This window comes from Carassius gibelio, chromosome A7 (assembly GCF_023724105.1).
Source record: "Carassius gibelio isolate Cgi1373 ecotype wild population from Czech Republic chromosome A7, carGib1.2-hapl.c, whole genome shotgun sequence".
Lineage (NCBI taxonomy): Eukaryota > Metazoa > Chordata > Actinopteri > Cypriniformes > Cyprinidae > Carassius > Carassius gibelio.
Window position 1 is genome coordinate 37,667,263 of NC_068377.1, and position 15,693 is coordinate 37,682,955.

Here is a 15,693-nt window from a genome sequence, read left to right on the forward strand (position 1 = left end):
TCTTTTCCTGTGACTGCAAATACACATTAATAAAAATAAGACTGTTTGGTTTTATTTTAACAGCTGCATTAAAAGCATTTAAGTAAAGATTACTCTACTAGATGAAAGTTGTCCATCAGATCTATAAACCACCATCTTCTAAGATCTGACATGTCCTTCTAAACAAGAAAAACAATTCATTTTACATTTCTCTAAAACGATTTATATAAACTAATTCAGACACAGGAGTAAAACACAAATCAGTTCATCACAAAACCACAATTCAGCAAGTCAGAAACTACAAGATTACACCTACGTGAGGAGTGTGAAGTGATTGAGAGGTTCTCTTGTTTCAGAAAGGTGTATAACGTCAGTTTTAATCAACACTTACCACAGTGAAATCAAAATAAGCCTCCATTGACATAAACCAGTGGTACTGCATATTAAATATATATTTTAATAACATGTTTGTCATGCAGAATAACTGAACAGCATACAACTGTTAAAAATTAATATGTACTTTAATTACGTTTTTTTATTTTATTTTTTTTTGCATAATTTTGTCAATTTAATATTTTAATTTGTTTAAAGTACAATTGTTAACTCATGATCATGAAGATACCACAGTCATTCCCATAATCTTGCACAGGAACACTCAGTTTAAATAGATGATTTTATAGTGACTTATTCAGTGATAATACAAGATAAAGAATAGTTCATAATCACACAAAGAAATAATTGAAGTTACAGTACGTTTACCTTTAAATCACTTCCAGTTTTTCTGACCATTTTCCAGAGACAATGTTCTGTGCAGATTTACTCAAATAAAATAAAAATTAAAAAGGCTGGAGAACGAGGTCCTCTGATTTGTTTGATCATGTTTGGAGCACTAGACCTGAAACATGAACAGTTCTTCACTAAAGTCACACATAAAGTGTCCCAGGCCAGAGAACATGACCACCAAATGACACAAACTGAGGCTGGTCAGGGGAACGTGGCTCCCAAAACACACGTCTTCATTAAGTTACATCAGGAGGTTTTGGTAGGACATGTCTCCAAATTCTCCTGCAGTTTTAAGGTACATAGAGTCCAGAAAGAGCAGCTCTCTCTGTCGAGTCCTCATCAGCTTCATGCAGGGAATATGCCGTCTAAACTAGAACAAAATAACATGTTTCGTATTATACACCTATCAGGTTAAAATAGCACATATACTTTAAAAACATCATCAATACAACAAATGACTAAAGAAATCCTTTCTCCTCATCCTGGTGTTTCTCAAAATCACTAGCCTGATGTCCTGGGACTGTATTGTGTTTGACCGCTCTGCCCAGCTGGCTAATGCAGATCTCCCACGGTCCGCAGAACTCCTGAAATGAGTTAAAAACTCCTTAAACACCTGAACACAACAAAGCTAAGTCAGAGGGGGCTAATTCAAGCCTGAATGTAGCACAGCAGTCACAGCACTCAGAAGGAAATATGGATCACCAGAAACCCCAGAAAAATCCCCAAAACCTCACCAGTGCCAATCACAACCATGGAGGAGACCCTGCAGCCGCCGTTAAGTCAGGAAAGAGGACAACTACAAAAGAAAGAAAAATCACAATAATCTTAATACATATGTAATACAAAGCAAGCACGGAGCAATTCACCACAATACAATATAGTAACAATAGTAACAATAGTCGTGAACACAGAAACAATGAGAACAGAAAACACTTCAACATAAAAGTCCTTAAACACAAAAACAGAAACACAAGATCATCATCATGTCAGTATCATGGATAGAAACAGTGTATCATTTATAGATAATAAAATGCAATATTGAAAACATCTTATATGTCTGTATTCAGAGTGAAAGCATATGTTTATAATATAAAACTGTATTATTTGGTGAATCCTCAATATTTCTATTCTGGTGTCTCTATTGTGCTCTTCATGAGAGAGAAGCACCAAACCAAAGCCTTTTCAACTCCATTCCTGATATAACACCACATTTAGCATTTTAATGAACATTTTGTTAACTGTTTCTATGCCTTGTCGATTTATTCGAATATTCGATTTTTGAGGATGAGACGGAACCTTATGAAATATGACAGTCTTTGTATAATATTCAAACTGTAAAAGTATATAATACTGTCAGACATTTATTTTTTCTTCTTTGAACTGTTTGAGTCACTATGTTTTTATCTTAACAGACTTACCCAAACCTGAACTGAGTGTGACTCCAGACAGATCTGTCTTCACTGGAGAGAGAGTGAATCTGACGTGTGAGATTGAGTCTGATTACAGAGACTGGAGATATGAGTGGTATAAAGACAGTGTAAAGTTACAGTCGTCTCAGCGTCACACTGTAAACACAGACACTCTCACTATCAGAGCAGTAACTACATCTGATGAGGGTCAGTACACGTGTAGAGGACAGAGAGATAAAAGACCAAACTCATCACAGGAGAGTGAACCAATAAATCTGTCTGTTAATGGTGAGTAAATAAAATAAACACTTACATTTACATTTAGAGATATAACTGACATTAAAAAGAAAAGAGATGCTCAAATATGTGTGTGTATGTGTGTGTGTGTGTGTCTCTGTGTGTGTGTGTGTGTGTGTCTTTGTCTGTGTCTGTGTGTGTGTCTGTGTCTGTGTGTGTGTCTTTGTCTGTGTCTGTGTCTGTGTGTGTGTGTGTGTGTGTCTGTGTCTGTGTGTGTGTGTGTGTGTGTCTGTGTCTGTGTGTGTCTGTGTGTGTGTGTGTGTGTGTGATGTGAGAGAAAGTGTATCTGTTCTAGTGTGTCACACATGTGTTCAGTGTATTTGATTCTTGTTTGTAACAATCACTCATTCATTCATCTTTTACTTTTATCTGTCGTCTGAGATGAAGTTATTATAATATTTGAGTTTTCTTGATTCAGATTTGACTCACAGACTGGTATTCTGACACAAGCTTCATGATTTATAAACTTATCTTCATCCGTGGAAGAGAAAACATTGTGCCACAACATTTCCTCAGATTAATTCTCTTTTTTTCACTTTGTGTGTCTGTGGAGGATCATTTCATTATCAGCAGAAGGAAAGAGGAGATAAGGAAGAGAGTCGTATCTGAGAGTAATTGTTTCGTCACAGTAGTTTTAGCAGCTTTCTTATTAAGCGATGAGCAGAGAGATTCATAAAATAATTTCAGATCAATATAAAGAATGGTATTCTGACACGAGCTTCATGATTTATGAACTTATCTTCATCCGTGGTAGAGATAAATTTCATTATCAGAGGAAGGAAAGAGGAGATAAGGAAGAGAGTCGTATCTGAGAGTAGTTGTGTCGTCTGGAAGAGTTTCAGTAGTGTGGAGAGATTGTTTGGAGAACGCTTCGAGGTGGAAAGATGGCTGTTTGTTCAAACCTTTCTTTTCTTCTGAGTGATGTCTGGTGTGTTATGAAGTGACAAATTACTTTTAAACGTGGCACTGTCAGATCGACTGCACTTAAAGTTGTTCAGAAGACAAGTATCGTCTGCTCATCAGCTGTTCTTTTTATAACCTCTTTAAACCTGCAGTGAATCAGACGAGAGACATCAGTCTCCTCTCCACATCTCTCCTCTTTAACATCAGTGTCACACAAAGAGTGTAAGAGTGTCATTCTAGAAACTGACTCAGAGATCCTCCAGGATCATCACAGATCAGTGGAGATTGTAACGCTTGTTGATTCATGGCAGAAGAAATCAATGAGAGGAAAGTCAGGCAGCTCAGTTAGATCAGAAATGTCCAGAAAGTCTTCGATGGTCCTCGAGTGAATGAGTTTCTTGCTGAAGCTGAATTAATACGACTAGATCTATCAATGCTCTGCTGTTTCTGTAACATGAAGAGATGGAGCCAGAGCCTCCAGAAAACACTGAGAGCACAAAACTGACCACAGGAACAAACCACAACATGACTGATGTTATCAAATATGACATAATATATGAACTGTATCATAGTCTAAACCATTTAAAAAAAAAAAAAAACTTTTTATTGGAAGTGTTGTTTGTCACTTTTTTTTTTTACAAAACGATATGGTTTTTTAACACATTTACAAAGTAATTATGTCATCTGAACTACTGTTTGAGTCGCTTCATGTTTTTATGTCTTTCTCCACAGCTTTACCCAGATCTACTCTGACTGTGACTCCAGACAATACAGTATTCACTGGAGAGAGAGTGAGACTGACGTGTGTGATTGAGTCTGATTACAGAGACTGGAGATATGAGTGGTGGAAAGACAGTGTAAAGTTACAGTCGTCTCAGCGTCACACTGTAGACAGAAACACTCTCACTATTGAAGGATCTGAATCATCTGATGAGGGTCAGTACACGTGTAGAGGAAAGAGAGATGAAAGACCAAACTCTTCACAATTCAGCTATGTTTCTCTCTCAGTGAAGGGTGAGTTAAATATCATTGTCCTCATAAATAAATGTGTTTATGTAAATGTTGTACACTGTAATGTGAATTAAAGAACATAAATGTTGACTGAATTTACAAATCAGTATATGATTGGAAAATTGGAAACATTTTTTATAATCAACACCAGGGACGTGCACAGACATTTTGAGGGGCAGGGTTTCAGGTGAAATAAAGGACACTTCTCATAATTACGTATTTTTTTTCTTTTTTAAAAACAAAAAAGTATATATATTAACGCAACACTGACTTCCTTTAAAAAAAAAATAATTACAAAAGTTAATTAATTTTATCTTCCTCAAACTCTAATTTTCAAAAGATGTCTACAAAATAATCAGTTCACACAGAAACCATGGTCTCCTTAGTATTCACTAGGTTTATAGAGCAGCGAAGGAAACCATCCCACAATGTGCATGTTTGAAAACATTTTCTGCTACTAGCTTCAAGTATATATTTAGAATAACCAAAATAACTGCATCAAGCAGAGGGGTGTGTTTTAATATACAAATGATTGCCGCTTTCAATATATTGCAATGTATTGGAATAAATAAATATATATAAGAATATATGCCTAATATATTACATGATATTTTCCAATATACTGCAATATATTTTTGTTTCATAAGGGCTGGCCCTGCACTGCAAGCATGATTAAAATTAGTTGTTTAAATACTTTCTGTTTCACAAGCAAAATAACTTTTTAGCATCACACAACTAAGCATCAGAATACTGAATTGCCTTAATGTTTTAATCAAATACATTAATATTATTATTGCTATGCATGTACACATACACAATAACTGATGGTGACTGACAAGGACTTAGTTTCACATTTGAGGGAGGACTGTATCATCACCATCATCAAATAAAACCTTCAAAATCCACATTTAGATGGAGTTTGTTTTAAACCTACTAAGCTCAAAAATATTCTGTGGCTTAGTAAATATTTAACTTAATTAACTTAACAAAATCTCTGAAAATCTTACTTGATTGTTTGAATTAAACTTACCAAAATAATTGAGTAAAAATGAAATAAAATTAAATAAAAGCCAATGTCATGTATGTATTTGTGGTTGTATGGAATACTATTTTATAAAGGTTTAGAGGAAATAAAAAAAAGTTCATAAATAAAAAGTTAATTTATAAATATTGTTATTTTTAATGTTTAATGTTAACTTATTTCTACTCAGTTTTATTTATTAATGTACAGAGCAGTTACTCAGATTTACTAATTTTTTAGAGTGTAGCCTATCCTCCATCTGTTTGCTGTAGATTTCTTCTAGATTCACCAGTTTAGATTTCTAAATTTCAGGGGGAAAGACTCTTGATGTAAGTCTTTAACTAACTGGGAACGTTCTTATTTTATTAACTTATTTTATTACATGGCTTGGTCGATCTCCAATGAGCGCTTCAGTATGGAAGCACATGGGTAGCATTATTCAATTTGGGATGTAATATGCAAAATGACAATGTAATATGTAAAATGGCAATGCATTTCTGTATTTACCTTTACATTTTCCAATACATTTGTGCAACGTTTGGTGCAAAATGAAAATGAAAATTAAATTACATAATTTTCATTTGCCATTTCCTACACCAGTTTTATTATGTAAAATGAATATTAATTTTAACGCTTTATAAGTCGCAAAATTTAAATGAAAATGTATTACAGAAATTATTAGATATGTTCAAGCAAAAACTGTGGCAAAATGATCATTTAAATGCTATTTTTCTTAAATGCATTAACATTCACAGTCAAGACACTTACGATTGCATTTTCATTTAATGACCCGCAATGAATGTAGCAAAATTCAAAGTGCACATTGAAAATGCATTCCGAGCCGATCACATCTCCGCCCCCTCCCGCCCTGTCAATCACTGCTTGAACAAGGCGGGGCTTACAGAAGGTCAAGAGACTCAAGTGAGAGAAAATGGACAAGACAGTGGCCCGTGTACGTTTTGATCATTTCGGTTTATGGCTTCAATATTTCATTCGCACTTGTGGGCGGAGACGTGATCGGCTCGGAATGCATTTTCAATGTGCACTTTGAATTTTGCTACATTCATTGTGGGTCATTAAATGAAAATGCAATCGTAAGTGTCTTGACTGTGAGTGTTAATGCATTTAAGAAATCAAACCAGATATTTAATTTAGTGCAGTATTTTCCTCATAATGATTGTGAGTTCATAACAGTGATCATGATACTGTGATGCTGTTTCTCTCAATATTTGCTCATAAGTGTATTAATAGATGGAGATCAGAAGCTGTAGTGAAGGTGAGATCAGATCAGATCAGTGTGTGTTCAGAGGAGAGACAGTCTCTCTCTTTACTTTTACTGTAGTCTCTGTCTCTATGATTACACACAGAGCTGGACATTCATGTTTCTGCTCAGAGACTCTGTGACTACAGCTTTTACACAATTACTGACAACTCAGCTTTTCACTGGACTCAGTTTTGTTAAGAAATGACATTTTATATGATTCATGTTCACTAATGCATAGTAAAATCTACTTGAATTTCCAGATAATTTTTGAATATTATTAATAATAATTTTTAAAACCCAGGAGCTGCTCCAAAACACAGAGCACCTTTCATCAGCCGCTTCATTATAACATTATAACATATAACAATATTGTTTCATACTGAAGTCATTTGTTTCTGAATGTCCTAGTCGTGAAAGGATGGTTGTGAGCTACAAAGACAGAAAATTGCTTTAGTAAATATCAAAATCAAATACCTGTATCAGAAAGAGTTCAGCATTGATAATGTAGGATCTCGAAAGCATTAAATTAACTTATAACTCGCCTGTTTGCTTCGATAGAGGTGTCGAAGTGTAGCACATAGAGGATGTGTTTTGGGAGTTTGCACTTGCTGTTAGTTGCTGCTCGACACACATCTTGTTTAATCGAATGGACCAGCCTCTGTGTCTTCTCACACTTTTCCCCATCAAGTGTCCCAGTCACAAATGAGCTCAGAAATTGTACAAGATGCTCTGGAAGAAGCACGTCCATCTTCACAGCATCTAGCTCCTGTGCTGTCGGGGGCATGGTAGCTCCTTTGACTCTTTGAATGCCTTTATAATGTGAGAACGGAGGGTGAGCGCTGCTTCTTGAAGTTGTTCAGCTGTTCCAAGTTTGTATGCACATCCAACTGCTTCATCTACAGTAATGCTGAGCTGTATATGAGGTTCGACTTAATACACTCATGTTGTTGCACCTTGGAGAAAGTGAGTTCATGAGAGATGTCTGTCTCCCTGTAACTCTTGTCAGTTTCTCACTGCGGTATTCAGGATTAGGAAAACCTTGATTGTTCAATGTCTTCATGCACAAGTTGCAGATGGATCTTAGGTGGACAACCTCTTTCCTAAGAATGTAATCCTTTACCACACAATATGACTTGTTATGTGCTGCTATCTTCTGGGTCTGAAAGCTGTCAGTGTTGTCTGCTGCCTTTTCTACTCTCTCCCTTCCACGCTCATGGGTTTGCTACTCTGTGTTGAAGTTGTTTCTGCTTGATGGATGATACTTAGCTTCCACTGCAAAAAGGTCCTTGTCCTGCACCTTGCGATAAAGAGCCTGTTTCTCTAATTTACTTCAAAAGTAAAGCTAATTTAAATATCTTCAGGTTCAGGATAGGTGAAGTAAAAGGATAAAATAAACCCTATTTCAGGCTGTTAAGAATAATAAAAATGCTGTCAAATGAACTTTTTTTGCTGTTTTTGACCACAGATGGTCAAGATGTTATAAAACATGACAAATAACGATTTCTGGGGTCAGAATTGTATTGAAAAAGGTGTTCATTTGTCTCTGTGAGTTGTTTACATCAAAAGTTATGCCACTTTTTATCATATTTAGATGGTTTGTGTTTGGAGCAAAGGGTTAAAAATAAAGCATTTTGGACATTATTTCAGCTTGGTACCCAATGTAATCTTAAAATAGACACTTGAATGATAAAGAAATAACAGGTTGTGGAAAAAAATCACCCTATGCGCTTGAGAAAATGAAAAAAATAGTTGATCCTCTACACTTTGGCCTTTTTTTTTGCTATTTTTGTCCAAAAATAAGGTCAATATGTTGTCAAATGTCAAAAATAACCATTCCATTAAATTCCTGGGGTCAGAATTGTATGGAAAATGTGTTCATTTGTCTCTGTATGTTTTTTACTTAATGTTATGCCACTTTCTATATCATTTTTTTTTTTTTCGGGTTCTGGTCGGGTGCAGCAAAGGGTTAAAAACATAATCCTTTGGGACATTATTTCAGCTTGGTACCTGGCAGACTCTCCTATTTCCATCTAGACTAAATGGTTCTATAAACGATCAATAATAATAATAATGAATATACAGTAGATACAATGAGGCAGAAACATTGCTGAACAAAATAAAGTAATGCAATAGCATAAAGATAAGGACAGATTTCTACAAGTCCAGCAGCTGAACATTTAAATAAAATCACATAATATTACATTACATAATATTCAAGCAGTAACATTCAGAGTCTGATTCAGCGTGTTTTATGCTGAAATGAATGAGTGATCGAGCTTATATTGAAGACCTCAAAGAAATAAACGAACTGTTATAATTGCAATATAACATAGTAGCAACTAAATCTACCAATATATACATGAACGAGTAAATAACTACTTACCTTTAAGATGTACGCACACAGTATGAACGAAAATCTGCAAGAAATCAGGGTAGCACTTTATTTTACAGTCCTGCTCCTCATGTACATACTATGTACTTATTACAGTAATTACAATAACTATGTAATAACTAGATACTAACCCTGAACCTACCCCTAAACCTAACCCTACCCCATGTAGTTACCTTGTATTACCAGAACTTTCTTAGATAAATACACTGTAGGTACACTATAAGTACATGTTAGTACACGTACTGTAAAATAAAGTGCAACCGAAATCGGATCAGATCAGCTCGGAGATCAGTAGAAAACTACAGCGGGATTCAGCAACAGTTACATGTCTGAGCAGAAATGATAGTCAGGTGATTCACAAATAATATCTATGTCCTAAAGTGCAACAAATTAAATGTCCAGAGGGCACCAATGTCATTAAATCTCAGCCTTCTGTTGAGTCACAATATATCACAATACAAAAATACAACAATTATTATTGTAGAAAGTTACTGTATCATCTGTAGATCAATGAAAGTGAAAGTTTAGACAGATTTAATTTGACATCATATATGAATCCAGATCACACATTCAAACTTCTTTGTTTATTAATTGTAATTAGTTGAAATAAAATCCAAAAGCACCGCAAGAGCAAGTACAATAAGCCAAATACTAAATAATAAAAATTAATAAATGATTTTTTGAATAATTGTAACAATAAAATGATTAATGATTATGATTACACATTCATAAAAAAAGAAGAAAAAAAAAGAAAATACTCACAGATATATAATGGATGCTCTCCTGAAGAAACACACAGAGGATGTTATGAACCTTATTTTTCTGTGAATGTGTGAGACGTCTGGTTCATTAGACACTGTAGAGAAATAAGCAGAAGAATAACAAAGTGCAGGAGACAGTAAAACTGTGTGCACTACAAAGCAGTGTGTTCATGATTCAGATCATGTGTTAAAGGTGCAGTGTGTATTTTAGCGGGATCTAGTGAAGTTGCTCAGTCCTCCGCTCACATCTCTTTAGAGAAACTACGCTGACTGATGCAGGTAAAGATGTCCTCCATAAACACAGCAGAGACACTGAGATCTCTTTACAAAGGGCAATTCAGGAATTATACTTACTTATTTATTCATGAAATCAATGTCATTGTGAATATTAATGTACTTGATCATAATTGTGTCAGTGTTTTGTGTGATGTGATGAAACACAGTCTGTAGAGCAGTTTGTGTGTTCTGGGCTCCTGTAGAAACATGTAACGGGACGCGTGCTGTATGTAGATAGAAACTGATCAATCTAAAGTAATAAAAAACATTACGGTTTATTAATTAAGATTGTTATACACTTCTGAAAAAATAGTAATGTGTATTATATTATATTTCTGTCAACAGATCTTTGTAAATATTACACATTGCACCTTTAATATAATATGGTGACACCAGTTTACAATATCAAGCAGCAAAACAAACTGTTTAGTAGCAAACATAGAAGTGAATGACACCATAAACCAGAAACATTAAACTCATAAATGGCTCTTACAAGAAAAATAAAGTGGATTGAGATTCCTGAGATCCTTCAAGACTTAACCAGAGCCTCCTCAAAAAACTGAAATGAGAAAACTAATGACAGTACACAAATAAAACAGAACCAGTATTATGAAATAATATGACATAAATAATTATTTTGTAGATTTATAACTCATTTACAAAGTATTTTTTCCCTGAAAGAGCTGTTTGAGTCACTTCATATTTTTGTCTTTCTTCACAGCCTTCCCCAGATCTACTCTGACTGTGACTCCAGACAATACAGTATTCACTGGAGAGAGAGTGAGACTGAAGTGTGTGATTGAGTCTAACAGTGTCTGGAGATATGTGTGGTATAAAGACAGTGTAAAGTTAGAGTCGTCTGAGCGTTACACTGTAAACACAGACACTCTCACTATCAGAGCAGTAACTACATCTGATGAGGGTCAGTACACGTGTAGAGGACAGAGAGATGAAAGACCAAACTCATCACAATCAAGCTCTGTTTCTCTCTCAGTGAAGGGTGAGTTAAATATCATTGTCCTTTATCATTTTTTTTTTATTATTCTTAAATAGGCAGACATAATATCATAAAAACCTCCTGATGACTCTTAACCACCGGTCTTGAGACTCTCAGTACAGAGACAGAGTCGCTGCAAATTAAACTTCTGTTTGACTTTGTGTATTCTCTCCGTTCTAATGTCATCACACATCTCAACAGCAAATACACTAAAGTGATCTGATGTTCTCTCGCTCATCTCACTCTTCTGGCTGGGAATTACAATTGCAGCACCTGTAACTCCTGTTATCTGTAAAAACTTGCTTAAATTAACATATTTTTGGTTCACGTGTCTATTAAACTCACTCACTAAATCAACTTGATTATTTACTATTTTGGTCTGTAATCTCCAAATCCACTTTAGGAGTGTCATACTTCCACATAGGGATACTGGGCCATACCACAGTTTTACAAAACTCCTCTCCATATCCTCCCAGGTCACGTGCATCATCTCCTGTCCAACACTCTTTATGTTGTGTGTCTATCTATTTGTCCTCTCAAACTAATCCAGTAATTCACAATCAGCTTCTTCTGTCTTATTCTCAAACTCATTTCTCCTGTCTCTACCTGCACTGAACACACTGGAGATGTTCTCATGACTCAGAGACATAATCTCAGTGTCTGGGTCTGAATACGGTCCAGACTCGATAATACTGTGAAAATAATAATGTGTAGTATAGGGGAGAGCGGGGTAAGTTGTCACACTTTTCAAACTGTCTAACATTTAATGAGCACCGTACATCACAATGATATAACTGTCATACCAAATTAAAAAAATGAAGTCTTGGGCACATATGTTGTTTTCATCACATTTTCATATCTTATATCACTACGGAGTTGTAGACTGTTGAATAGAGAATGTTCACTTGTGACAACTTGCCCTTTCGGCAGGTAAGTTGTGACACTAGACTATCTAAAAATAAGAACACAACTATTTAATTCTGATTATTGATTTTAACTTTAAATTTCAACCAGAACTGGAAATGTAAAAAAAAAAAAAAATCATGCCTAGAGAAAAAAACTATTATTTCAATCCAAACAATACACATTTCAATCAAAACACGTTTAAGTGGCAAGACCACTTTACTTTGAACTTTAAACTCAAACGTTCTCTGACTTGCACATAGATCCATGATAACTGAATGAAATAATGCAGATAACTCACTTAACTTAACATGTTTAACCTGTATCTGACTAATCAGACTTATCTTCAGAGTCACAATTCTGGAACAACTTAATTGCTTGGACTGAAGTGCAAGCATCATGGGCCCATTTGTTGATTTTTACACATTTTACCCAGGACTCTTTTGGACGAATGTTTGAAAATGGCTCCACAAAGTCGAGGCAGAAGCACTCTTCATCATCTGATGATGACTCTTCTATTATTTTTCTTCTTTTAACTGCCTCGTTTTTAGTAGGTCCAGATTTTGACTCACATACAACAACAATTTTGAAACCGCTTTTAGCTAGATTCAGCCGTATTCTTTTCTACTTCTAGTTGCTTTTCTATTTCTAAGAATTGCTCTGGAGTTGGTAGTCCACTGTCAGCAATAGCATTGTTGGGTAAGGGTGAGCTGGTGATAGCAGAAGCATAACTGGGCATGCTAGACAGAACAGACTTGCTGCTGGGGCCTGGCAGGGCAGGGTTCTGAATGGGTCGATCTGTGAAATGGGATGGTGAAAAAACAGTTTTCCAGTAATACATCTCAATGTTTTTTGAGCATGTTCTATGTGTTTTGTTTTGTACTGGGGCAAGTTGTCATATTTTTTTCAAAAAAATACATTAATTTCTCATTTACCATTCTTTCCATTAATTTGCAAATATGCGATGTTAATGCTAGGTCTATAGTTTTATGGCTCACTAGCATCTTTTCCTGGCTTCCTTATCGGGATAATAACTGCTTCTTTCAGACTTTCAGGAATTATCCCTTCTTCCCATACTTTATTAAATAACATAAACAATTGTTCCTTACTTTTTCTACTTAAATGTTTTTTTAAAATTATTGTTATCTCATATTATTTAATCTTTTCCTAGTGCAGTTTGTCTAGTTTTAGCTAACGCTCTTTATTAGTTATTAATATTTGAGTTTTCTTGATTCAGATTTGACTGACAGACTTCATGATTTAAAAACTTATCTTCACTTTGTGTTGCACTTACTCTGCTTATTACACACATAAAACACACGTTTATATCCAGTAGTATCATATTCATAATTGTGATCACAGAGTCTGTTGACAATGTCTATCATTGTAACATGTTTACAGGAGATGTCTGTGTACAGTAGGGTGAGAGCAGGTAAATTAAGGTTTGAGTGTCTTCTCTTTAAAAGTTAACAGCCAATGACTGCAAATATATTCAAACTGTTGACATAACAGCGTATTTAGCAGATTATTTTATTGGTCTGATGTTATTAACGGGAGGAGCAATGCCTCATTTTGAGACCAAAAAAATCAATGTGGCCTGACATATCCAATCTTCTCAGTAATAGAGTTGATAAATCAATGAAAAACAAATGCACATTTAGAAATAATGATTCATAACCCATGTCTTGATGGCCTCTGTGAGATAAATTGCTGATTTTGCTAAGTAATCCAGATTCTTATAAAGTATTTCCTGAATGTGTTCAGATGATGTAAGAGTCGATGCACTTTAATGCTTGTGTTAGTCTGTCCAGCTGAACACACTCGATGCAGCGCTGCTACGCTGTTCATTCAATATATTGTGAAACACGAGAGCATCAGTGAGAAGAAGATGCTGTTTACATCAAAACTGAAACCAAGCCGATCACACAGACCACATATTTATCACATTTTCTAGAGAGACATCTATCAGCGATGCACTCGCGTCTCGCACAAGAGAGTCATGTTTAGAAAGTCATGTAGAATTAATGTTCAACTTTTACAAAACAAGACTTTACTGAACTTTTAAAATGAAAAAGTAATTTACTATTGTGATTGGTTTTCCGTCCATTGTATTAAACTATACACTCATGAATGGTGCTGATTTATTTTTTTATTTTTTTTATTGTTTAAGAAACTTTATTAATTATATGTAGTTTATAAACATTATTTTAAACAGTATGCACTTTTTTTCAAAGATAATCATATTATTTTATGACGCTTTTAAGAAACGTGCAGAATATTTTGCTTGTTGCATCCTCTTATGGCCTCAGGAGGATTTATTTTATTTTTTTATCTCTAACTGAAATTTGTAATATATTTTCACTTTTTTTTCTTCTACAGATTCCCCCAGATCTACACCGACTGTGACTCCAGACAGATCTGTCTTCACTGGAGAGACGGTCGATCTGAAGTGTGTGATTGAGTCTGATCACAGAGACTGGAGATATGAGTGGTATAAAGACAGTGTAAAGTTACAGTCGTCTGATCGTTACACTGTAGACACAGACACTCTTACTATCAGAGGAGCTACTGAGTCTGATCAGGATCAGTACACGTGTAAAGTATTGATAAATGGAAGACCCTCATCCTCACAGGAGAACAACCGAATTGATCTTGCTGTAAATGGTGAGTAAATTAAATAAACACTTACATTTACATTTAGGGATGTAACTGCCATTAAAAAGAAAAGAGATGGTCAAATGTGTGTGTGTGTGTGTGTGTGTGTGTGGCATGAGAGAGAAAGTGTGTCCGTTCTAGTGTTTCATTAATTTTATTAATGAGCAATTAGTTATTGACAGATGTGTTTATTCTTTCACAAAACTCACATGAACTGAAGTAAAACTAACACTTCACAGATACTGACATGTACACATCTCATCAACATCCTACAATTCAATGAAATGAAGAGCGCATTAACTACAGCATTAGAATAAAATCTTGCCCAAGATAAAATTGTCATTTACTCAGGAATCTCATGAATCTGTGTATCATTCATCAGTATTATTTTTATTTCATTTTTCATTTTTATTTTTCAAAAAATTTAAAACGAGAATTCAGCTTAAATTTTCATATTTTGTTCAGGGATAGAAAAATGAATAAACAGCTTGAATATTTGATTTCTACATGTGGGCGGGAATTAAACAGACCTTTCAGATGATTGGTCAGCTGAAGATCAAACGGTGACATCATCAGTTCTTCTGCAGAGTCAAAGTTTTACAGTTTCTTAACACATTTATTGCAACTACATTTAATCTTTTTCATCAAACAAACAGACTAATGAATAACTCAACACAACTCATACTGAGACAGAGTCTAGACAGGGCTTTCTTCTGTGTAGATATAAATTATATTCTTTGCATCAGCTGGGCATGACAGGATATTTATGACCTCTGTAATAGCCTTTCCTCCTCATCCAGTAAGTCTTGTTTGTTTAATTAAGAAATCAATTCAATAATTTGTTACAAAATAAATATTTTTACACTATTTAAAACTAAGACAAAAAAGGAAAGAATATTAAATTATCTTGGGTATATAGACCTATAATGTCATTCTGACTGACAACCAGAGATCAACAGACATTAAATAGCCTACTTTTAGAGTTTTATAATGTAATCTTGTTTTATTAAAATGTATTATATATTTTTTTTTACAATATTTT

General features: G+C 34.7%; 1 protein-coding gene across 1 annotated transcript in view; it reads left to right on the forward strand.

Moving 5' to 3' along the window:
* Positions 1–15,693, forward strand: part of LOC128017541 (basement membrane-specific heparan sulfate proteoglycan core protein) — a 1,082,135-nt gene that overhangs the window by 528,570 nt on the left and 537,872 nt on the right. The window contains exon 18 of the mRNA XM_052602945.1: positions 10,818–11,096. Coding sequence (XP_052458905.1) covers positions 10,818–11,096 — 279 coding nt within the window. The remainder of the gene's footprint in view (positions 1–10,817; positions 11,097–15,693) is intronic.